The following is a 25,145-nucleotide window of genomic DNA, read 5'->3' on the forward strand; positions in this document are numbered from 1 at the left end:
TATGTTTTGAAATTGCATTACAGATCAGTGTGGTTGAATTTTAGGTTTGTGCCTCATGAATCCGGGGTTGAGCATGATCCTTACTTATTCCTAATTATATTTCTGGAATGGGTTGTGACTTTTATGTGTGGCAATATTTCATGTCTGTGGAAGGTGCCAAGATACACAGGGCAGCTACCTACCCAGGATGAGGCTGGAATTAGGAAAACACTGTAGCAATATGATCAGCTTTCAGTTAATGATTGATTTTCTTGCAAATGAGAAATAAGAGAATAGAGGTAAAAGAAAAGAATACATAGTCTATCATTTTCATCTCTTCTTTATTTAGACAAAGCAAACAAACAGCTACAATAAATTAGTTAGTCAATAAATAAATAATTAGTATAAATAAATAAATAAATAAATAAATATTTGGTATCAGGGATACATCTGACATATTAATGTAGATGCAAAGTAGTACACATATGACAGTCATATTGTAACTTGAACTGAAACATTTCCACAGAAGTATGGGTGCAACAGTACATAGTTATTGATGCTAATGTTGTCAGAGTTGCAAATCCAATTTTTTTTTAGATTACATCATTCACAATTTTATGTCTAAATCACACACCATCATTCATGAAATAGATGAGCATTTGTAAGCTTCAGTGAAACTGCTCACAAATATTCCTTTGACATTTGAATTAAACCTGGAAATTTTTGGAGTGAATCATTTCTCATAGTCTTAAACACAATCAGTTATTTGAAGAGGTTGCTATGCATTGTCTGTGATCTGGATTTATTACTTAAGAAGTTACAGTTCACATTGCTGTAATTACATAGCTCTTAAAATTTTATGATCTAGTTGTCATTCAGTTAGTTTGAATTACACTAGGTATAATGAGGTAGCTCTTATCAGATCAAATGGTCAGCATGTTAGCCACTCATGGATGTGAATTTTCACCAGATATTGTTAGTAGCTGTGTGCTCAAAAGCTGATGAGTAAAATGAAAGGAATTGTTTGTTGATGGACTTGACATGGACTGGCAATGAAATTTATGTTTGTAAATTTGTTGCTGCATAGTGTGAGTCTTCCACAGTTTCAAATAAATTACAACTAATGAGCTAGAAACATGTACTGAGACTTACATGAGTACAGTAATACAAGACCTTTCATCCATGGCTTCCACTGACCATCCTTAGCATATAGAAATGAATTTAGGCTTTTTAGCCCTTAAGAAGAGACAGGAAAATATTTTCCACAGTGAAGATGAAATAATTTTTATGCTAAAATGTATGGTATGATCATCATCTTGATAGATTACATGCAGAAAATTCTAGTCTAGTGAGATTTTCACACTGTGTTCCTCTTAAGTTCTGTAACCTATGTGATCATATTCAGATAATTACTTTAACATTGTACACAAGCTGAGATACACAGAAGTATGATGCTCATATCCATTTATGGTGAATTGTGGAAATCTACTTCAGTTTGTAGGATACTATATGAATATACATAAAGAATTCAGACAATGGAAAAGCCAGGATGGAAAGTAATGTTATGAAAAGGAAAGTTGCTACTCACCATACAGTGGAGATGCTGAGTTGCGACTTTACTTTTCACAGTATTATATACATAAAGATAGGCAGCATTTATAGTCACAACTCTGTTCAATTCACACATCTATCACAGAAATTTTGAATAATGTGAACTCGTAATTGCTCAGAAAAAGATGTGGAATATCTCCCGGTGCCTGGAGATTAGAATTTTCAAGTGGCTATGGACCAAAACTGCCTACTAATGCAAAACGAATACTGAAGTTAAAGTTTAACTTATTCTAGCTAACAGTGTAAGCCAGACAAACAAATTTTAACATTCAAGAAATGAGTGTATGTTTCTATGATTTTATTCCCTTCAGAATGGTCCACATTTAATGTATGCTGTTGACTGTGATTGTGCAGGATTTTTCAGAGTGTTAATTCATGATATGATTGTTGGGTCTCCAGCATGATCCTAAACTCAAATACGCAAGGCTTTTTGGCATTCCGAATTGGACACCACCTTTAGCTGTGAAGCTGAACTCCCTAAATGCTCTAGATGGTATTCCTATAATATAGACCTATTTATAGGTTACAGAAACCCCACAGTGCATGTGCCAGAAGCTGTTGGTGCCGTCCCTTAGCAGGGTGCATATGCAGTGCCACTATTGGCACTAGGAGATGTGATATATCACAATCAAGACAGTTGCTGCAAATTGTGCTGCTGACTGCATCAGAAGCATTGTGAAGTGATGCATGAAAAAACTGATTCCATGCCTGGATTAAAGGACTCTGATTGTCTCAATTAATGAGGGTATCTTATCTAATTCCCACCCTAAGGACACTGTCCTAATGCTGAGACACACCAGCAGCTATCTGTGTGCACTCAAATTTAACTGTCATTATATGAGACTTCAACTACTGGAAAAATCTGCTACAGCCTGGCAGTTTAACTAAGAGCCACTGGATGGGGTAGGTGTGCCAACAGATAGTTGATAGCGTGTCCCAGTGTTGGGCAATGCTCTAAGGGAAGCAAAAGGAATTAACTGAGACAATTGGTTGTCTTTAAGCAAGATGTGGAACACTGTTTAACATATTGACTCACCATGCATGTGATGCAGTTGGCAGCAGATTTAGTAGCAATTGTCTTGTAGCAATATATTGCTCTCTCAACATTCACCACTAGAAGTACTGCATGTGCACTCTCCAAAGGGAAATGCTGATGACTGTAGGTGCATGTGGCTGTGAAGGTTCTGTGGCCTCTATAGAGATGACAGCTCTGGCATTTCAGGGATTCAGCTAAGTACCTTATGATGATGGGCAGTTTGAATGTCAATTTTATTTCAAGATTGGCTGTAAACCCTAAAAACATATCATGATATGCTTTTTCCTCCTTTGACACTGAGTATTTGTGCTCATTCTTCAGAAGCTGAATTTGTAAATGGAATGAGAAGATGCTGAGTGTGTGTAGTGTAATGAGGCCTCTGCCACACTTCATACAGTACTGTACAGGCATAAAAAGTCATGACACACAGAAGTGCAAAATAATGGACATGCATGATAGTATTGACAATGCAGTGTGGTTCTTGTAGAGTAACGAACAGTCTACGTTGTTTGTCGCAGAGTGTGTGCAGTCTATAACTACCACTGCCTCTGCTGAAGGAGCCCAGCTGTTGGTCAGCAGCCAGAAGGTGCCTGCAAAGGATGCGGCCTTGTCTGCTGCCCCATCAGATGGTAGGCCGGCTCAGTTCAGAGCAGTTGTCCCAGTAGGCTGCCCCTGTAGAGCCCCAGCTTGGCCCTGTCGCAGGTGTAGTGGCTGCGGCACTTCCCTTCTGCCCCTGCCCCCTGTCGGTATGCCTCCAGATACGAGGCCAGTCGAGGGCGAACGCGCTCTGGCGCCACCCTTAGGTGGATCTTCTCCAGCACCCTGCACACAAGTTGTCACAAAGTCAATTCTTCAGCCAGTGAAATCAACTGTGTCTCATAGTTAGAGGATCTGCCATAAAAGATAAAACAAAATAAAGTCTAAAACGAAAACAGACGCACCACGAAGGAATTATCCAAATGAGACTCAACGAGTCAATAATGCATCAGTCCACCTCTGGCAAGCAGTTATTTGGCTTCGCATTATGGAGTTGTTCGATGTCTTACCGAGGGATATCGCGCTAAATTCTGTCCAATTGGCGCGTTAGATTGTCAAAATTCCGACGAGATGGTGAAGGTCCTACCCACAATATTCCAATTGTTCTCAGTTATAGAGAGATGTAGCGACTTTACTGGCCAAGGTAGGGTTTGACAGGCACAAAGATAAGAAGTGGAAAGTCTCGCTGTATGTGACCAGACATTATCTAGCTGCAATATAAGCTCAGGATGGTTTGCTGTGCAGGGGAACAAAATGGGTGTTCAGAATATTGTTGACGTACTGCTGTGCTGTGAGGGTGCTGCAGATGACAAACAAAGGGGCAGTGATGAGTCCCGGTTCGAACTTAGCCATGATGATCAGTAAAGACGTGTCTGGAGACGCCGCAGACAGCGGTGGGGTACCGACTAGAGATTGGTCGTTCGCGAACTAATGGGTCCAAAGGAACGGTTCATCAAGATGAACGGAACGACCGATGAACGAATTCTAAGGAACGGTCTTTGATAGATCACTTCGGTCGCGGCTTTCTACTTATAGTTCCCGGGAACGGGAAACGGTCGGTCTCGTTCCCGCAGCGGCATGTCGGCCGGTCTCGTTCTAGCCTCGGTCCCGTTCCCGTCTGTCACGGTCTCTCTCGGGCGCACTCGTTCGCGTGGCCACTCATCGCAATTCCAATGCCGACTGCTCATAGTTCAGTATAGAGTCGTTCGTTTCGTTCCGTGCACACGCCCATTCTAGATCTGTTTCAAACCTTTTTTGAACTCTGAACTTGTGGTTCTTTTCGTATTCTATTCAGCATCCATGACCGGTAATTAAAATGTATTTTATAATTACGTGTATTACATAAAATTACGTGGTATCTAATACATATTTTCAGGTAACAAAACGGCATATCAGCTTACTTCACTATTTCGATAAACAGCAGAAGAAATACTAGTAAAAAGGCAAGATTTTGTTGTTGTTACACATGCAAAGGAAGCCGGCACGGCACACACGAGTGGCCATTTCCCGTCTTTTTTTGATCCAAGGTAAAAGAGCATGTTCATTGTTATGGAAGGCAGACCGACTTACAACCGAATGAAGTCCTCGTTCCATAATCGAGTGTCTCGTGTCACATTTTGTAAAGAGAATATGATAACTTCTTATTTCAGTGGTACATGGTGGCGCAGGAAAAATCGGCCCCAAGTACTAGACCGCTCATTTTCGCCTACCAATCGTCATCTATTGTTTCGAAGTTGTTGTTTGCATTAGCTTATTTGTTATTTCTTCACTGCCTAATTATTACATGTTTATCTATTCTGCTCTGAGCGGTCAACAAATCCTGCGTAATTGGCGAGCAGTCTGTACTCGGGGCCGGTTTTTCGTGCTCCACCTTACATTATTTCACTGCGATCAGCCGCATAACCCTCTAGTTGGCTAAACGAGAGGTTTTTCAGAATCACGAAAATTACAAGTGTGTGAGAATTCTGTTCAAAAATGGTTCAAATGGCTCTGAGCACTATGGGACTTAACATCTTAGGTCATCAGTCCCCTAGAGCTTAGAACTACTTAAACCTAACTAGCCTAAGGACATCACACACATCCATGCCCAAGGCAGGATTCGAACCTGCGACCGTAGCAGTCCCGTGGTTCCGGACTGCAGCGCCTAGAACCGCACGGCCACCGCGGCCGGCAGTTCTGTTATGAATAAAAACTCTGTATTCAAGGGCGGAGGCAAGTGCCCCTCTTGGCGCCTTCCATCTTCAGTCACCTATGCTACTAATCTTCAGTTTTTCTTATGAACCGTATACCAAGCACAAATTAACGGTGAACGAGTAAAAATGAACGGCTCCCAGAAAAGAGCGATCACAAGTGAACTAGTTCTCAAGGATGAACGACTGACTGACTGACGCCCGACATATGGCCCGAAATCCAGGATGATAGGGTGCTATATCTCCTTATAGCATGACGGCTTTGCTTGTCATCTGCAACACCATTACAGAACAACGGTTTCGACGATTCTTTACGCCCCGTTTTGTTTTCCTTCGTGACAAGCCATCCTGCTTGGTGTTGTGTTGTCCTCATCATCATTTCATCATCACCAACGCACAAATCGTCCAGTGTGGCGTCATCTGAAATAAGACTTGCACGCAGCAGGCGAACTTCCCCGGATGAGGCCTTCCGGCAATCAGTGCCACACAATCATTTCATTTCTACAGCTTGCCTTCGTGCTTGCCAAACTGTAGCTTAGCCATCAAGATCGCCAGGTGTCTGCCCAATAGAGAAAATTTGGAGCATTGTGGGCAGGGCCCTCCAACAAGCTCGGGATTTTGGCGATCTGTTGCGCCAGTTGGGCGTAATTTGACACGATATTCCTCAGGACATCCAACAACTTTACCAGTCCCAAGCCGAATTCCTGCTTGCATAAGGGCCAGATGTGGACCAGTGATTACCGACTTGTTCAATTTTTAAAGCTCTTTCTGCTGAATAAATCATTCAGTTGTTCTGAAATTGTAGTCATTTATTTGTTTTCACATGTACGTCGCATCTACCGATTTCTACCCCATTCGGACAATTCCTTCATGGTGCATTGTTTCTTTTTTTTTCTTGTCTTAGAATGTATATTGTTCAATGGTGTATTACAGAATTTAAATTATCAGAAGGTATTTGACATACATTCAACATGGATCTAAAAAATAACAACCAACATTTTTGAACTATACTTATATAAGAAGATGGTATCTGTTCTATCGGACATTTCCAAAAGAACAGATACCATTGGTGACCATGCAGCTCGTTAGAATGAAATTACAATGAAATAAATAACCCTAGCTGCATACAGGCGCTGATATACGTCAACGGGGAACAGTTGAAAATGTGTGCCCCGACCGGGACTTGAACCCGGGATCTCCTGCTTGCATGGCAGATGCTCTATCCTTCTTTTTTTCGTTTTTTGCATTTTGTTCGGTATTGTTCGTTGCGTTTGGTCTGGGTGGACGTCACAAGACATCCGTTCAAGTTGATCGTTGATTCCTTTTCTCAGTTCTTTTTTTTATTACAGAGGTTGAGCAGCCCTCTGACCGAACACGCTGAGCTACCGTGCCGGCGATGCTTCTGACCCACTGAGGACACAGAGGATAGTGCTACTGCAGGGACTTATCTCTGCAACGCATTTTCAACTGTCCCCGTTGACATGTATCAACGCCTGTTTGCAGCTAGGGGTATTCATTTTATTGTTATTTTTAGAACTGATGATATCTACTCATGTTTTGTCAAGCAGGTAGGTGTTTTTCAAGTCCGTTGTAGCTAGTGTTAAGGCAGCACCCTGAAATGTCAGTTAGCTCCATGTAGAAGACGTTTGGGGGTGGGTGGGGTGGAGAAGGGGTGGGAGTGGGGGAAGAGTGACTTATGTGGAGTACATCTCTCATGGATTCTGGAAGGCTCAACAAGTTACGAGCAACTAAAGTTAGTGTGATATATCTGGCATTTATCTGAAATCGACTGATTCAATTTGGCGTGAAGGTAAATGTTAGGCTACGCTACAGGAAAGTCTGCTACCACAACCTTTATTTGGTATTCACATTCGTTGGCTGATGAACAGTGAACTTGTTATTTCAATTGGGACCCTAACTGACTGGAAATTTGTGTGAGCTGCAGAGTACTTTGTGTATGAACCATTGTGTAAAGAGAATTTGGACACTGCGCCTACATCTACATCTACATCTACATTTACACTCCGCAAGCCACCCAACGGTGTGTGGCGGAGGGCACTATACGTGCCACTGTCATTACGTCACTTTCCTGTTCCAGTCGCGTATCGTTTGCGGGAAGAACGACTGCCGGAAAACCTCCGCGCGTGCTCGAATCTCTCTAATTTTACATTCGTGATCTCCTAGGGAGGTATAAGTAGGGGGGAAGCAATATATTCGATAGATCATCCAGAAGCGCATCCTCTCGAAAGCTGGACAACAAGCTACACCGCGATACCGCGATGCAGAGCGCCTCTCTTTTAGTCTGCCACTTGAGTTTGCTAAACATCTCCGTAACGCTATCACGCTTACCAAATAACCCTGTGACGAAACGTTCCGCTCTTCTTTGGATCTTCTCTATCTCCTCTGTCAACCCGACCCGGTACGGATCCCACACTGATGAGCAATACTCAAGTATAGATCGAACGAGCGTTTTGTAAGCCACCTCCTTTGTTCATGGACTACATTTTCTAAGGACTTTCCCAATGAATCTCAACCTGGCATGCTGCGGCTTACCAACAATCAATTTTATATGATCATTCCACTTCAAATCATTCCATACGCATACTCCCAGATATTTTACAGAAGTAACTGCTACAAGTGTTTGTTCCGCTATCATATAATCATACAATAAAGGATCCTTCTTTCTATGTATTGGCAATACATTACATTTGTCTATGTTAAGGGTCAGTTGTCACTCCCTGCACCAACTGCCTATCCGCTGCAGATCTTCCTGCATTTCGCTGCAATTTGCTAATGCTGCAACTTCTCTGTATACTACGGCATCATCCGCGAAAAGCCGCATGGAACTTCTGACACTATCTGCTAGGTCATTTATATCTATTGTGAAAAGCAATGGTCCCATAACACTCCCCTGTGGCACGTCAGAGGTTACTTTAACGTCTGTAAACATCTCTCCATTCAGAACAACATGCTGTTTTCTGTTTGCTAAAAACTCTTCAATCCAGCCACACAGCTGGTCTGATATTCCGTAGGATCTTATTTTGTTTATCAGGAGACAGTGCAGAACTGTATCGAATGCCTTCCAGAAGTCAAGGAAAATGGCATCTACTTGGGAGCCTGCATCTAAAACTAGTGGGATACAAAGAGGGCTCACCAGATGACAAACGTGTTGTAGACAGTGGAGCGCTGCTTCTCGGCGAGCTGGCAGGCGATCCTCTCGAGGCACTGGTCGGCCTCCAGCACTTGCCGGGTCAGCGCCAGCAGGTCGTGCCCCGCCACCACGCCAGAGGCGGCAGACGGCCCTCCGTCGACGTCAGCTGCTGTGTCAGCGTCTGCGCTCCTGCGGCGGCGGCGACCCGTTGTCGCGCCGCCTGCAGTGCCGGGAGTCAGCACGGGCACCGGCAGCAACAGCAGCAGCGGCAGCAGCAACGGCAGCAGCAGCAGCGGCGCCAGAGGCAGCAACGGCAGCAGCAGCAGGGGCAGCAGCAACAGCAGAGGAAGCAGCAGCAGCGGCAGCGTCAGCAGCTTGAAGAACTGCAACATTCACAACAGATATAAGGGTTCTGGCTTCACCAGGCTTGTCACGTACCACAGGATTCACGATATTCAAGCTGCAGGGGGTAGCCAAGTGGTCTGAGGCACTTTGTCCCGGTGCGCGTGGCTGCCCCCCGTCGAGGGTTCGAGTCCTCCTTTGGGCATGTGTGTGTGTAAGTGTGTGTGTGTGTTTGTTTTGTCCTTAGTGTAAGTTACGTTAAGTAGTGGGTAAGCCTAGGAACCAATGACCTCAGCAGTTTGGTCTCATAGGAACCTACCACCACCATGATATTCAATTAGCTTGCAGTGGTGCAAGATACTGGTGGCTAGCTGAAACAAGAATTATGTTGCTGGTTGACGTATGATAATTTCTATTGTTCACTTGTCATTCTGTACTCCAAAGTGAGCAGGCTGAGATCCAGCCCATTTTCAGCCAAATACCACGATAGCTGACAATGAATTAGAGGAATTCCGAACTGGGATTACGTATGTGGAGATTATCGGGTTTGTCATTCATCTCATTACCAAGGGAAACCCCCTGACAGCCTTTGTCAGAACGAGGGTGTAGGGGGGGTATGGGAACTATTTCGACTTTTAAATTTAAAATTTTGTGTATGTACATGTATGCAAGCAAGTATATATGTGTCAGGTCTGTTCTTGTATGTATGTGTGTATGCTGTAAGCTTTTCATTCCAAACTCGTGTGCTGTAAGCTTTTCATTCCAAACTCGTGAGAGCAGCGTGGGTTGTTGGAGAGCTTTGTTACTTTCAGCCAAATATCCCAACTGCCTGGGAGTGGGATAGAGGAAATGCCAAATTGGGAATCTTTTGGAGGGAGATTTCCAGTTCTGGCATGCACTGGATGACCAAAAAACCTTGATTGGACTAACAAATGGCACTATTTTAATTCATTTCCGGCAAAAGGTCGTCCATTGTCCCAGATAGAATTTCTGCATGTATGTATGTTTGTGTGTATGTGTGTGTTGGGGGGGGGGGGGGGGAGGAGGGAGAGGAGGAAAGGCGTTCCTGTGTGTGTTGGCTGACAAATGAGATTGGGGAATCAGTTCATATCATGGGCAGCTGGTAGGCAGAACATCTACATCTGTATCTAGCAGTAGTGGACACCAGAAGATCCTGAGGAAGATCCCAGCAGAGGGGTCGAAACGTCGATGCTTTCAGAAGAAACATGTCGCGGCCTAATAACCCAGAAGATTTTAACTTCAATGAGAACAGTCACGAAAGCCTGCAGACTTACATCTATATCTATACTCCGCAATCCACATTGCAGTGTGTGGCGGGGGTTAATTTGTATACCAATGACACCTCCTCCTTTCCTGTTACGAATGGTTCGCTGGAAGAACGATTGCTGGTAAGCTTCTGTGTGGAGTCATATCTCTCTAATTTTACCTTAATGGTCTTTTTGCAAGATTAGCACTACATACTGTAAGTGGTGACTCTTACAGGAACTCACATTCTCGGAACTTTAACTGAAAACCACACTGTGGTGCAGAACGATGATTTATGATTTCATGCACGGAATTATTTATGAAATTTGTGGAAGAAACAGCATCGCCTTCTTTGGTCAGTAACTTTCACTGACGGAGGGCATTGATATTTGCAAAAATACGAAACGGCTTCCTTGAATAGTGATAACCTGTTAAATTAATGTGGACATTGAATGCAGCAATGGCTTACCCCAGCACGAATGTGAAATGAAACTGACTGTTATCACTAGAGTGAATGAGCGTAGGGATTGTTAGGGAATGTGTCCCCTGCCAAAAGTAGAATAAAACGCAGTAATATTGATTGTGCTGTCATTATTTTCATTTTTTTCATTCCATATTTTCCATTTTATAATTGAAGAACTTTAATATTTGAAAAGTGGAAAAACACATGCTCATATTAAGCTACATCATGGTCAGGTTTATTTAATAATGAAGCGTATTCTCTCTGCAATGCTCCAATACTACAGCCGCAAAATTAATAAACTAAACACGTTTGAGGAGATTTACAAGCTCAGCACAACGCCTACGTGGGGCGATGCGAAGATGGGGCGGGGGGACGAGGGGGGGGTGGGGCGAAAAATTCATTCCCCTCTCTCCTCCCATCCCGATGCTGTCTATTATCAGTGATATTAGTCATCTGAAAATGATTGCCTTACTAGCAGACTACATTAATAACATTGATGTGTTGTTCTACGTTTGTTCTTCGATATACTTTTATTAGTGCTTTTCAGTAGCCGCTTGCACAGCATCAATGTTAAACCATTTATAAAGAAGCTAATGATACCATGGCCATAGAGATTAAAATTTCACTGCTGTTATTCACGAAGTATCACTGCGCTGAAAAAGTGTGGCGATTTAATATGTGAATTAAGTCACACACTGTTGCCGTAAGTACACTGGTGTGAAAAACTAAAGGCCGAAAATAACTTTCGCTTGATGTGTCACTACCAACTAACTATAGCTCTATGAAGATCGGACCTTACATAGATACAACTGCTACAGTACAGTACAAAAGGTAACTAAACGAAGTACGCAATGAGACGAACAGAAGTGACAATTTTCTTCAAAGACAAAATTTAACTGAAGTCACCGCAATTCATGATGGTCCCCTGGACATTGAAAAGGCGGGACTTGTTTCTTAGTAGGGTATTTAATCACCATAGACGGCAGTGGATGCTCTGCAGCGCGCTCCCAGGCTGACCACAAGGTTGGTAACGAGTTCTTGTGGTAAGGCGTTCTGTTCCTCCATCAGCGCGATTTACAATTGCTGGGTGGTCGTTGGTGCCTGTGGATGTTCTGCAATATGTCTCTCCAACGCATCCCAAACGTCATTCATGAGATTTAAAAAAGGGAAACGAGATGACCAGTCCATTCGCCGAATATCATCTCATTCCACCTGCTCTCTTCGATGTGGTTCCACATTGTCATTCATAAAAATTAAGTCATGGCCGAAGACACATGGAGAAGGAGTATAGTTTCAGAACACGTTGACTGGTGAGTGTACCATTTTCAAACATTTGGGTCTCAGTACGCCCTTACGACATTACCTCTCCTCACACTATAACACCTGGACCACCAAAACGGACAAGTTCGACAATGGTCTTGGTATATTACGAGGGCGAGTCAAATGAATATCTTAAATATTTTTTTAAGTATTATTTATTGTCCAGAAGTGGTACAAAGCTGTATCACTTTTCAACATAATCTCCCCCACGCTCAATGCAAGTCCTCCAGCGCTTACAAAGTGCATAAATTCCTTTAGAAAAAAATTCGTACCTCTTCATCAGAACGGAACTTCTTTCCTCCCATTTCGTTTTTGAGTGGTCCAGGCATATGGAAATCACTTGGGGCAAGGTCTGGTGAGTATGGTGGATGAGGAAGACACTCAAAATGCAGGTCTGTGATTGTTGCAACTGTAGTATGGGCAGTGTGGGACCTTGCATTGACATGTTGCAAAAGGACACCTGCTGACAGCAATCCACCTCGCTCTGATTTGATTGCACGTCGCAGATGATTTTTTTGGAGATCTGTGTATGGAGCGCTGGTGACAGTGGTCCCTCTAGGCATGTAATGATAAAAAATGACGCCTTTTTCGTCCCAAAAGTGAGTCAGCATAACCTTCCCTGCTGATGTTTCTGTTTGAAACTTCTTTGGTTTTGGTGATGAGGAATGGCGCCATTCCTTGCTCGCTCTCTTTGTTTCCGGTTGGTGGAAGTGAACCCAGGTTTCGTCCCCATTAACGATTCTTGCAAGGAAGTCACCACCTTCTCGTTTAAAGCGCCGAAGAAGTTCTTCACAAGCATCAACACGTCGTTCTCTCATTTCAGGAGTCAGCTGGCGTGGCACCCATCTTGCAGACACTTTGTGAAACTGGAGCACATCAAGCACAATGTGGTGTGCTGACCCATAACTAATCTGTAAACATGCTGCAATGTCATTCAGTGTCACTTGGCGGTTTTCCTTCATTATGGCTTCAACTGCTGCAATATTCTGTGGAGTCACAACTCGTTGTGCCTGACATGGTCGAGGAGCATCTTCCACTGAAGTCACACCATCTGCCCTGCGAACTTCCTACTACATTCGTAGACTTGCTGCTGTGACAAACATGCATCACCGTACTGAATCTTCATTCGTCGGTGAATTTCAATAGGTTTCACACCTTCACTACGCAAAAACTGACTAACAGAACGTTGTTCTTCCCTGGTGCAAGTCGCAAGTGGGGCGGCCATCTTTATATTGATACCGCGCCGGTATGTGTGCACCTGCACCATGCTGCCACCTACAGGATTTTCTGCACGCTGTTTGTAGCACGCTTACCAACTTACAGGATAACGGCCCGAAATTTCGATTTGTTATTACAAATTTAAGGTTTTCATTTGACTCACCCTCGTATGTGTTCCTTTCTCTCGACATATAAGGTTGCGTCTAGCACTGTCGAAAATGATCGTTTTGGCGGTTCTGGTGTTGTCGTACGGACAGTCATAATGTTGCATGGGAGTACAGACCTCCAACTCTCTGAACGCTGTTCACTCACCAGCAACGTAATCGTTACACTGTACGCCGGCCGCGGTGGCAGTGCGATTCTGGCGCTGCAGTCCGAAACCGCGAGGCTGCTACGGTCACAGGTTCGAATCCTGCCTCGGGCATGGGTGTGTGTGATGTCCTTAGGTTAGTTAGGTTTAAGTAGTTCAAAGTTCTAGGGGACTTATGACCTAAGATGTTGAGTCCCATAGTGCTCAGAGCCATTTGAACCATTTTGAACCCGTTACACTGTACACCTTTCCGATGTGCGTCTTCAGAGGAGTAACCGGCCTGGATTAATTTTTATGAATGACAACGCCCGACCGCATCGAATAACACAGGAGGAGGAGCTCTTGGAAAAAAGACAAGGATTTCTTGTCAGATGAGTATAGGGTAAAATCAACAGTAGCAGAAAATGGTATAGCCGGAGTGGGATTTGTTATGAATAGGAAAGTGTGTTAAAATATGAACATTACAGCGATAGGGTTGTTCTTATCAGAATAGACAGCAAACCAACACCGACAACAATAGTTCAAGTATAGATGCCGACGTCGCAAGCTGGAGAAAGTAATTCAACACGTAAAGGGAGATGAAAATCTAGTAGTCATGGGGAACTGGAATACAGTTGTAGGGGAAGGAATAGAAGGAAGGGGTACGGGAGAATTTGGGCTTGGTACTTGGAATGGGAGACGAGAAAGACTGAGTTCTGTAATCAATTTCAGCTAGTAATAGCGAATACTCTGTTGAAGAATCACAAGAGGAGGTATACTTGGAAAAGATGCGGGAGATAAGGGAAGATTTCAGTTACATTATATCACGGTCAGACAGAGATTTCGAAATCAGACGCTGGATCGTAATGCGAATCTATGAGCAGATATAGACTCAGACTAAAATGTAGTAGTGATGAAGGGTAGGCTGAAGTTTAAGAGATTAGTCAGGAAGAATCAACACGCAAAGTAGATATATGGAAGCACTAAGGAATGACGAGATACGCTTGAAGTTCTCTAAGTCTATAGATACTGCAATGAGGAGTAGCTGAGTACAAGGCTCAGTTGAAGAGGAATGGGCATGTGTAAATAGAGCAGTCACAGATGTTGCAAAAGAAAAACAAAAGTACAAAGAAGCTAACAGTGCAGAAACCATGGGTAACAGAAGAAATACTTCAGTTCATCGATGAAAGAGGAAAGTACAAAAATGTTCAGGGAAATCCAGGAATTCAGAAGTTCAAGTGCAGGGAAGCTAAGACGAAATGGCTGCATGAAAAATATGAAGAAATCGAAAAAGAAATGATTGTTGGAAGGACTGGCTCAGCATGGACAAAAGTCAAAACAACCTTCGGCAAAATTAAAAGCAAGGGTGGTAACATTATTAGTGCAATGGGAATTCCACTGTTAAAAGCAGAGGAGGGAACGGATAAGTGGAAAAACTATGAGGGGGAAGATTTGCATAGTGTAATAGAAGAGATAAGGGAACCAGTGTTAGAAGTTAAGAGAGCTTAAGATCAAATAAGGTAGAAGGGATAGATAACATTCCATCAGAATTTCTAAAATCATTGGGAGAAGTGGGAAGAAAACGATTTTTCACGTGCATAGAATGTATGAGTGCGGATATACCATCTGATTTCGGGAAAAATACCATCCACACAACTCCGAAGACTGCAAGAGCCGACAAGTGCGAAAATTATCGCACAATCAAGTTAACAGCTCATCCACTCAAGTTGCTGACAAGTACAATATACAGAAGAATGGAAAAGAAAATTGAGAATGTGTTAGATGATGATCAGTTTGGTTTTAGGAAAGGCGAAGGCGCTGGAGAGGCAATTCTGACGCTGCAGTTGATAATGGAAGCAAGAGTAAAGAACAATCAAGACACATTCATAGGATTTGTCAACCTAGAAAAAGCGCTCGACAATGTAAAATGGTGCAAGATGTTAGAAAATCTAAGGAAAACAGAGGCAAGCTATAGGGAGAGAGGGGTAATACACAACATGAACAAGAGCCAAGAGGTAATAATAAGAGTGGAAGACTAAGAATGAAGTGCTTGGATTAAAAAGGATGTAAGACTGGGACGTAGTCTTTCACCCCTACATCTAAGAAACACTGATGGAAACAAAAGAAAGGTTCAAGAGTGGAATTAAAATTCAAGCTGAACGGATGTCAATGATACGATTGGATGACGACATTGCTATCCTCAGTGAAAGTGAAGAAGGCTTACACGATCTGCTGAATGGAATGAACAGTCTAATGAGTACAGAATATAGATTGAGAGAAAATCGAAGAAAGAAGAAAGTAATGAGATACAGCGGAAATGAGATCTGCGAGGAACTTACCATCAGGATAGTATGGTAGCGAAACATGGACTGTGGGAAAATAGGAACAGTGGAAAATCTAAGAATTTGAGATGTGTCGCTACAGACGAATGTTGAAAATTAGGTTGGCTGATACGATAAGGAATGAGGATTCTATGTAGAATCGGAGAGGAAAGGAATATGTGGAAAACACTGATAAGAAGAAGGGACAGGACGATGGGACACCTATTAAGACATCAGGGAATAACTTCTATGATATTAGAGGAAGCTGTAGAGGGTAAAAACTGTAGAGGAAAACAGAGATTGGAATACATGTAGAAAATAACTGAGGACGCAGACTGCAACTGCTACTCTGAGATGAAAAGATTGGCACAGGAGATGAATTAGGGTTCTGGGGCGATTTCATTTCCACCCCAACCCATGACCGCTCAACTGTCGTCGTCAAATTATAGTGACTGTACACAGCTAGCTCCAGCTCGCTCTCGTCTAACTCGATAGTTTCACAGATGTGCTTAGTAGATTCAGGTCAAGTGAGCACACTAACAATCTCATGACCATAGAGTGTTGCTGAAACCATATGAACAAAGTTACGGAGCAATAGCGCAGTGAACTTTCTTGCCTACGGTACATGCCGTTTGCCGTAGGCCAACAAATGCATGTAATCGGGTTCTAACCTCCTCCCACACGTGAGAGGAGTAGCAGTGACGAACTTCCGCCTGCTAAAATCCGAAACTGTGACTGTGAGATTTCTGGGGACAATTTAAGTGTATATCGAAAGGACAGGCGAATAGAAAATGGAGATGCTGTGTTTGTCACAGTGGACTCAGATCTTCCGAGCTATAAATTGAAGCATCAAGCGAGACTGTTTGGGCAAGACTCAGTATCCAACATGGGCCTAAACTGATAACTGATCTCTTATCTACCTTCAGTCTCACCTACCAAATGTAACAGATAACTTTAGGGAAAAACTCAGTTCGCTAGTAACTATGTATAGCAATCTTACTGTCATCATCAGAGAAGACTTAAGTAATCCAACAGTCAACTGAGACACTTACAATTTTGTAAGTGATGGTCGTGGCAAGACTTTCTGCGAAATAATACTAAACGCCTTCTCTGAAAACTACCTGGAACCGAAGCCCACTCATGATCGACATATATTTAATCTAATGGCAACAAATAGACATGAATGAAATGACACAAGTTCAGAGACTTTACTTGGCTTATACAGATATGATTTTAAGCATATAGGTTGAAGTGGAGAGCGAAAATTTGTACGATGATCGGGAATCGAACCCGAGTCCTCTGCTTACTGGGCAGGTGCGTTAGCCAAAAACCTAACTTGGCACAGTGGATCACACAACTTCACGGATTGCCCTGGTATGCCTCCCTCTGTTGTTGTTGTTGTTGTTGTTGTGGTCTTCAGTCCTGAGACTGGTTTGATGCAGCTCTCCATGCTACTCTATCCTGTGCAAGCTTCTTCATCTCCCAGTACCTACTGCAACCTACATCCTTCTGAATCTGCTTAGTGTACTGATCTCTTGGTCTCCCTCTACGATTTTTACCCTCCACACTGCCCTCCAATGCTAAATTTGTGATCCCTTGATGCCTCAAAACATGTCCTACCAACCGATCCCTTCTTCTAGTCAAGTTGTGCCACAAACTTCTCTTCTCCCCAATCCTGTTCAATACCTCCTCATTAGTTACGTGATCTACCCACCTTATCTTCAGCATTCTTCTGTAGCACCACATTTCGAAAGCTTCTATTCTCTTCTTGTCCAAACTGGTTATCGTCCATGTTTCACTTCCATACATGGCTACACTCCATACAAATACTTTCAGAAACGACTTCCTGACACTTAAATCTATACTTGATGTTAACAAATTTCTCTTCTTCAGAAACGATTTCCTTGCCATTGCCAGTCTACATTTTATATCCTCTCTACTTCGACCATCATCAGTTATTTTACTCCCTAAATAGCAAAACTCCTTTACCACTTTAAGTGTCTCATTTCCAAATCTAATCCCCTCAGCATCACCTGATTTAATTTGACTACATTCCATTATCCTCGTTTTGCTGTTGTTGATGTTCATCTTATATCCTCCTTTCAAGACACTGTCCATTCCGTTCAACTGCTCTTCCAAGTCCTTTGCTGTCTCCCTCCTCGATCCAAATTCCCCCTTACACACGAACAAAATTGCCGAGGCTCTCCATGTTCTGGAACAACCCCTCAGTATCGAACATTAATGGGGGAGCCAGCCTGAAACGAGATGCAGTTACATACACAGGTGAAATGACGCAATTTCATAGACTCTACTGGTGTGACACAGGTATTTTTTTACGCGTATAGAATGAAGTGACGAGGGTATAAGTACCTACACCTGGGGTTCAGGCTGGTTCCACCAATTTACGTCTGATACTGAGGTGCTATTCCAAAACATGGAGATCCTCGGAAATTCTGTTTGCATGTAAAAAGGAATTTAAAGCAGTTCGGGGGGCAGTGAGAATTTGGATTGAGGAGGGAGGTATGCCAGGGTAGCCCTTGTAGTTGTGTGAACCGCTGTGCCAAGGTGGGTTAGTGGCTAACGCATCTGCCTAGTAAGCAGGGAGTTGGGTTCTATTCCCGGCACTGGTAGATGTTTTCACTCAAGACTTCAGTCTATATGCATAAAACAGACATGATCTTTTTGAACACGTACAGATGAAAAATGGTATCAGTGATCAAGAAACAGTTATTGTCAAAGCTCAAACAGCTAAACTGAGGAGAGAGATGTACATGTTTAGCAATTTAGATAAAGAAGCAGCAGTGTCTTACCTCACTGACGAACTTGAAACGTTTAGTTCTGGACAGGACCGTGTAGAGGAACTATAGCTCAAGTATAAAAGAACAGTTGACCCTGCACTGAATAGATACGTTCCTATGAGAACAGTGCGTGACGGAAAGGAAACTTCATTGTATACAATCACCATAAAGAAACCTCAAGAACGGAGAATGTTGTATAACAGGTGTAAAACAAGGCATAGGCCTATAGGTGGAAAGATGCTGAGTAAAACGCGTTTGGCTGACAAGAAGGAAATGTGTGAAGTTATCAACGACTACCGAAGCAGAATATTATAGAAAGACCTCTCTCAAGACCAAAGAAATTCTAGTCATATGTAAAGGCAGGCATCAAAGTTAGGGTCCAAACACTAATGAATGACACAGGACATAGTGTGCAGCAAAGCAAAAGCAGACATCCTTAATCCATTTTCAAATGTTCTTTTACAAAAGAAAATCCAGGAGTATTGATCCAATTCAATCCTCGCACCACTGCAAAGGAGTGATATTGATATTAATATCCGTGGTGTTGAGAAACAGCTAAAATCAATAAAAATTGAACGAAGCTCCAGGGTCCGATGGATAAAAATACGTATCGGATTGCACATCGATTTGAGTCTAGTTACTCCCTCTTTTGACCATAATATATCGTAGATCCTTCGAACAATGTTGCAAGAAAGCACAGATCACACACATCTGCGAGAAGGGCAGGAGGAGCGATCCACAAAACTAAAGACCTTTTCCATTGACACTTTTCTGTAGCAGAATCTCAGAACATAGCCTCTACACATACGTAATGAAGTATCTCTAGCAGAATGGTCTCCTCCATATTGGCAAGACTTGATTCCGAAAACGTCGCTCAAGCGAAATCCAACTCTGCTTTTGTCACATGACGTTCTGAAAAATGACGGAGCAAGACAGTCAGGTAGATGCAGTGTTTCTTGAGTGCCTAAAAACATTTCACTCCATACCACACCTACAATTACTAGCGCAAGTACCCTCATATGGCGTATCAAGAGAAAAAAAATGGTTCAAATGGCCCAGAGCACTATGGGACTTAACATCTGAGGTCATCAGTCCCCTAGACTTAGAACTACTTAAAGCTATCCAACGTAAGGACATCACACACAACCATGCCCGAGGCAGGATTTGAACCTGTGACCGTAGCGGTCGCGCGGTTCCAGACTGAAGCGCCTAGAACTGCTCGGCCACACCGGACGGTTATCAAGGGAAATTTGCGACTGACTTGAGGATACCCGGGTAGAGAGGACGCAGCAAGTTATCTTGGATAGAGAGTAATAGACAGATGTAGAAATAACTTCAGCTGTGCCTCAGGGAACTGTGCTGAGACCATTTTTGTTCGTGTTGTATGTTAATGACCTTCCAAAAAACGTTAACTGCAGCATCAGACTTTTCGCAGATGATGCAGTTATCTATAATGAATTACCATCTGAAAAAATCTGCGCAAGTATTGAGTCAGACTGCGATGAAATTTCAAAGAGGTTCGAAGTCTGACAACGTACATCCAATTAATATTATTCCCGTACAGGGGAGACATTTTATTTGTAAGTCGCAGGTCCGGTATCGGATAAACACGCAATTGCAGTGCCTGTATTGTGAATAAGGAGCATTGCATCTTATTTCTACACAACGCAGGCACTGCAGTTTCCTATTCGACATACTGTCGTGTGTTCAGTACGGCCTCCCGACTCAGCAACGTGGTGCATCTGTAACACGGCGTGGTTGACAATTGCGAGCAGCATATCAGGGTGATATGTCGTCGTATGCTGTCTTTCAGATCAGGAGGAGTCCGGATACATCCCTGATAGACACGATCATTCAGATATTCCCACAACCAGTTGTCACATGGATTTAGGTCTGGGTATCTGGAAGGCTAGACATCTTGACATTGTCTAGAGATGTTGCAGCCGGTACCAAAGGATTTCTTGAAGCAAATCTTTCACTTGGAAACCGACATGTGGTGTCACCCCATCTCGCATGAAAATAGTGGTGTGGATACAGTTGCGTTCTTGCAAAGCTGGCATAACGTGTTGCACAAGGAGGTCCTTACGACGTGCAGATGTCACTGTACACCAAGCAAGCCCACGAGATGTCATCTCCTCGAAGAAAAACGGACAGAAAATGAAGGAGCTTATGAAACCACACCAGACAGTCCTATAAGCTGTACGCTGTGGATGTTTCTGCATAACTTGTGGTGGAGTAGAAACCTCATTTCTGTGCATTCGTGGTACCGTGCAGAGTAAAATGTGCCTCATCCATCCATAGAATATTCCATGACCACATTTCATCCATTTCCATGCGTACCAAAAAACGAAGGGCGAAGTCACGTCATTGGAGCCTATGTTGTGGCTTTATTTGGTACACATTCTAAATATTGTAGGGCCACCACTGTAATATGCGCCGCAAAATCTTTGGAACTGATCAGGGGAGAGACATTTCCCGTGACACAGCTCGAGCACTGGCTGCAGAAGTTGGAGCATATGCTGGACAGTTAGCTATAGCCACAACAACTTCGTCGACAACTGCCATGGGAATGGGCTGCCTCTCTCTCCCTCCCGCACCAACTAACACATGATTCTCCTAATTTCTTTATTATACTCTTTAGTCCATCTATTGACATGAGGCCTCTCCACAGCTGCTTCTGTCGGCGATATTCCCGCAGTGCAGCGCTGCTACTGCTGCCGTTCTGATAAAAGAACTTTTATCAGCACTGCACGGTCTTTCTTCTCAGTAGCCATTTCATTTCATACGGAGAACTCCAGCCTTCTTAACCTTTTGCACCAAAGTCACTTCACAAAAGAAATCAACACGGATCACCAAGCGAGAAACAGCATACTGATGTAAAAAAAAGAAACATTTCACATTCTGTTTACATCGCCATATTTTCATCTGGCGACAGGTAGTGTAACTATTATTTTTTTCAACATACCCCGCGAAAGCACCGTTTAATGAACATGCCTACGATGTTTCACCGTCCTGCGATGTATACAGTCCGCATAGCAGCACTCGGAACGTAGTCAGTTTAATAATTACAGCCACCCAGTACTTGCATAGCTCAGTCGGCAGAGCACTCGACTGCAAAAGGCAAAGGTTCCAGGTTCTAGTTCTGATCCGACACACAGTTTTAACCTGTCAGGAAGTTTCAGATCAGCACATATTCCGCTGCAGAGTGAGCATTCATTCAGGATACTAGGAACTAGTGATTCATCTACAAAGGAGACTTATTGCAGAACACTAGTGTGACTCTTGCTAAAATATTTCTCAAGTGCTTGGCACCCATAACAGATAGGAATAACTGTAGATGAACAATTTGGAGCAATGAGAAATGGCAAACCCATGTGGGCTCCCATGTCATCCCATGTCATCCACCATCTACCTGAACTGAGCCATTTGGCAAGTGGGATGCATCGCCTCTTATTATTTTCGATAAATCACAGCCCTGTCAACGGCTTGTAATTACATTTACTGGGATCCAGAAGGCAAGATGACCTTACCCTACGCTTCCAGTGTTTTTTTTTTCTGCACTAATGCTGCTCTATGTGCCATGTGAGGTGTGGTGAGCGGGGGTATTCGTGTGTGACAAAAGACTCTCTACTACACAGCACAGGAAGAGTTTCAGGATGGTGCTGCTCACTGGTCTCACCCAGCAGAGATTTGCTGCACTGTGGTCCATCTAATTGTTATTCCACCTGCGATTATCAATTCAGACCCCTGACACCACCAGGTGTCTGCCCACGGTAGTTGATTCTATAATAGTGTGGACTTAGGAAGGCGGTTGGTGGAGCGATGCACAGTGGTAAAGGGGCAAAGTAGAACGTGACTCTCCAGCCAACAGCGTCATTCTGCCACATCTCTCTACAACGTTTGCTTCGTGGAGCTCGTAGAGGGTTTAGCATTGATTTTAGAGCTGGTTGAATATGGTAATGTTAGTTACGGGTGGTGTGAAGCAAACACGACAAGTGTTAGATTAGCAAGCCATAGTTTTCCGAGCATAGGGAGACACAGAAGCAGAAATAGTGCCTAAACATGGCGCACACATCAACATTACGAGTTACCAGAGTAGGCAACTGCTGTAGCGTGTCTTACTTATGCACTACTCTGCTGGCGACAGCTTTAGCGAATAGGGGTAGCATGTTATACATGGGTAACCTCCTGAAAAGCCCGGTACCTGCAGCACCTCTGAGATGTTAGGCAGCCACCATCTAGCTGCCATCCAATATGCCCACCCTTGCACTCAACCGTCTCGTTGGTGGCCAGGACCAATCCTGACGACATCCCAGTCATGAGACACACCGACCTACTCCTTCCTCTGAGGCAAAAGTTGGTTTCTTTTGGCAATGCCGCAAACTTTTGACGAAGGTCCGAACATACGGATTAGATTCCCAAATATGTGGGTGACTAACAATTCTTAAGTCGTAGAACCCAGTATGTTTTCCTCGTCGGCGCACGTTCATCAGAGAAAAGGGCATCGCTAGAATTGCCACAGGGAAGTGTGATAGCACCGCTGGTGTTGTCTATGTACATAAATGAATTGACGGACAGGGTGGGCAGCAATCTGCAGTTGTTTGCTGGTGATTCTGTGGTTTACGGTAAGGTGTCGAACTGAGTGACTGTAGGAAGATACAAGATGACTTAGATAAAATTTCTAGTTGGTTTGATGAATGGCAGCTAGCTCTAAATGTGGAAGAATGTACGTTAATGCAGATGAGTAGGAAGAATTGATGTGTAATGTTCAGTGACAGAGTATTACAAATGTTCTTCTTGACACAGTCAAGTCGTTTAAATATTTGCGCGTAACGTTGCAAAGCGATGGAACGAGCAGGCAAGCATTGTAGTTGGGAAGGCAAATGTTCGACTTCGGTTTATTAGGAAAATTTCAGGAAAGTGTGGTTCATATGTAAAGAAGACAGCATATAGGACGCTAGTGCTACCTATTCTTGAATACTGCTCGAGTGTTTGGGATCCGCATTAAGCCGGATGACAAAAAGACATAGAAGCATTTCAGAGGCGAGGTACTAGATTTGTTACCGGTAGAACAACACACAAGTGTTGCAGAAATGCTTAGGGAACTCAAATGGGAGTTCCTGGAGGGAAGGGGACGTTCTTTCCCCCGGGAACACTTCTGAGAAAATTTAGAAAACCGACATCTGAAGCTGACTGCTGAACGGTTCTACTGCTGCCAACGTATAATTCGCGTAAAGGGCACGAAGATGAGAGGAATTAGGGCTCGCAGAAAGGCATATTTATAGTAACTTTTCCCTCGCTGTAATTACGAGTTGAACAGGAAAAGGAATGAGAAGTAGTGATACAAGATACCCTCCGCTACGCATCTTACGGTAACTTGCGGAGTATGTATGTGATGGACAAAAATATGAACACTGCGAGATATGTATGTTTGAACATTAATACAGGTGCTAGACAAGCCTGAAGGTTGTGCTGTTGTATTTGAACACAAACGGGACCTGTGCAATGCCCTCAATACGGTGTAAGTGTGAGTCGTAGCCAGGACAGTGTTCTATGTAGTTGTCAGTGCGTTACGTCGGATCTAAGTGAATTACACTCATGCTAATAAATTAAGGATAATTGCAGAATGTGGTGCCACACAAAGTGGCACTACTAAAAACTGGCACTAATAGCATAGGCACATAGGGAACACACACGACACAGATCTGTAAGTCCACGGTATTGGTGATAAGTTGAGAAAACCGTCCCGAAATACATGTGCTACAAAACGCCACTGTTTCCTACGCATGTACCTCGACATCAATATGCGTTATGGTCACCATGCACACGGACACAGGCCGCACAGCGGGTTGGCATACTCTGGATGAGGTGATCGAGCAGCTGCTAGGGTGTAGCCTTCCATTCTTGCACCAGTGCCTGTCGGAGCTCCTGTAGTGTCGTAGATGTTTCAAGACGTGCAGCGATATGTCGACCGAGAGCATCCCAGACGCGCTCGATGGGGTTTAGGTCTGGAGAACAGGCAGGCCACTCCATTCGCCTGATATCTTCTGTTTCAAGGTACTTCTACACGATGGAAGCTCGGTGGGGCCGTGCGTTATCATCCATCAGGAGGAAGGTGGGACCCACTGCACCCCTGAAAGGGCGTACATACTGGTGGAAAATGACGTCCCGATACACCTGACCTGTTACAGTTCCTCTGTCAAAGACATGCAGGGGTGTACGTGCACCAATCATGGTCGCACTCCACACCATCAAACCACGACCTCCATACAGGTCCCTTTCAAGGACATTAAGGGGTTGGTATCTGGTTTCTGGTTCACGCCAGATGAAAACCCCGCGAGAATCACTGTTCAGACTAAACCTGGACTCGACTGTGAACATAACCTGGGACCACTGTTCCAATGACCATGTACTGTGTTCTTGACACCAGGCTTTACGGGCTCTACTGTGAGCAGGGGTCAGTGGAACGCACCTTGAAGGTCTCCGGGCGAATAAACCATGACTGTTCAGTCGTCTGTAGACTGCGTGTCTGGAGATAACTGTTCCAGTGGCTGCCGTAAGGTCCCGAGCAAGGCTACCTGCAGTACTCCGTAGGCCGTCTGCGGGCACTGATGGTGAGATAGCG

General features: G+C 43.7%; 1 protein-coding gene across 1 annotated transcript in view; it reads right to left on the reverse strand.

Moving 5' to 3' along the window:
- Positions 1 to 326: 326 nt before the first annotated feature.
- LOC126456502 (uncharacterized) overlaps positions 327 to 25,145 on the reverse strand; it is a 170,721-nt gene continuing 145,902 nt past the window's right edge. The window contains exons 4-5 of the mRNA XM_050092252.1: positions 8,507 to 8,886; positions 327 to 3,448 (exon numbers count right to left, since the gene is read on the reverse strand). Of these exons, the coding sequence (XP_049948209.1) occupies positions 3,271 to 3,448; positions 8,507 to 8,886 (558 nt within the window). The 3' untranslated portion in view covers positions 327 to 3,270. The remainder of the gene's footprint in view (positions 3,449 to 8,506; positions 8,887 to 25,145) is intronic.

The sequence above is a fragment of the Schistocerca serialis genome, chromosome 2 (genome assembly GCF_023864345.2).
Source record: "Schistocerca serialis cubense isolate TAMUIC-IGC-003099 chromosome 2, iqSchSeri2.2, whole genome shotgun sequence".
NCBI lineage: Eukaryota > Metazoa > Arthropoda > Insecta > Orthoptera > Acrididae > Schistocerca > Schistocerca serialis.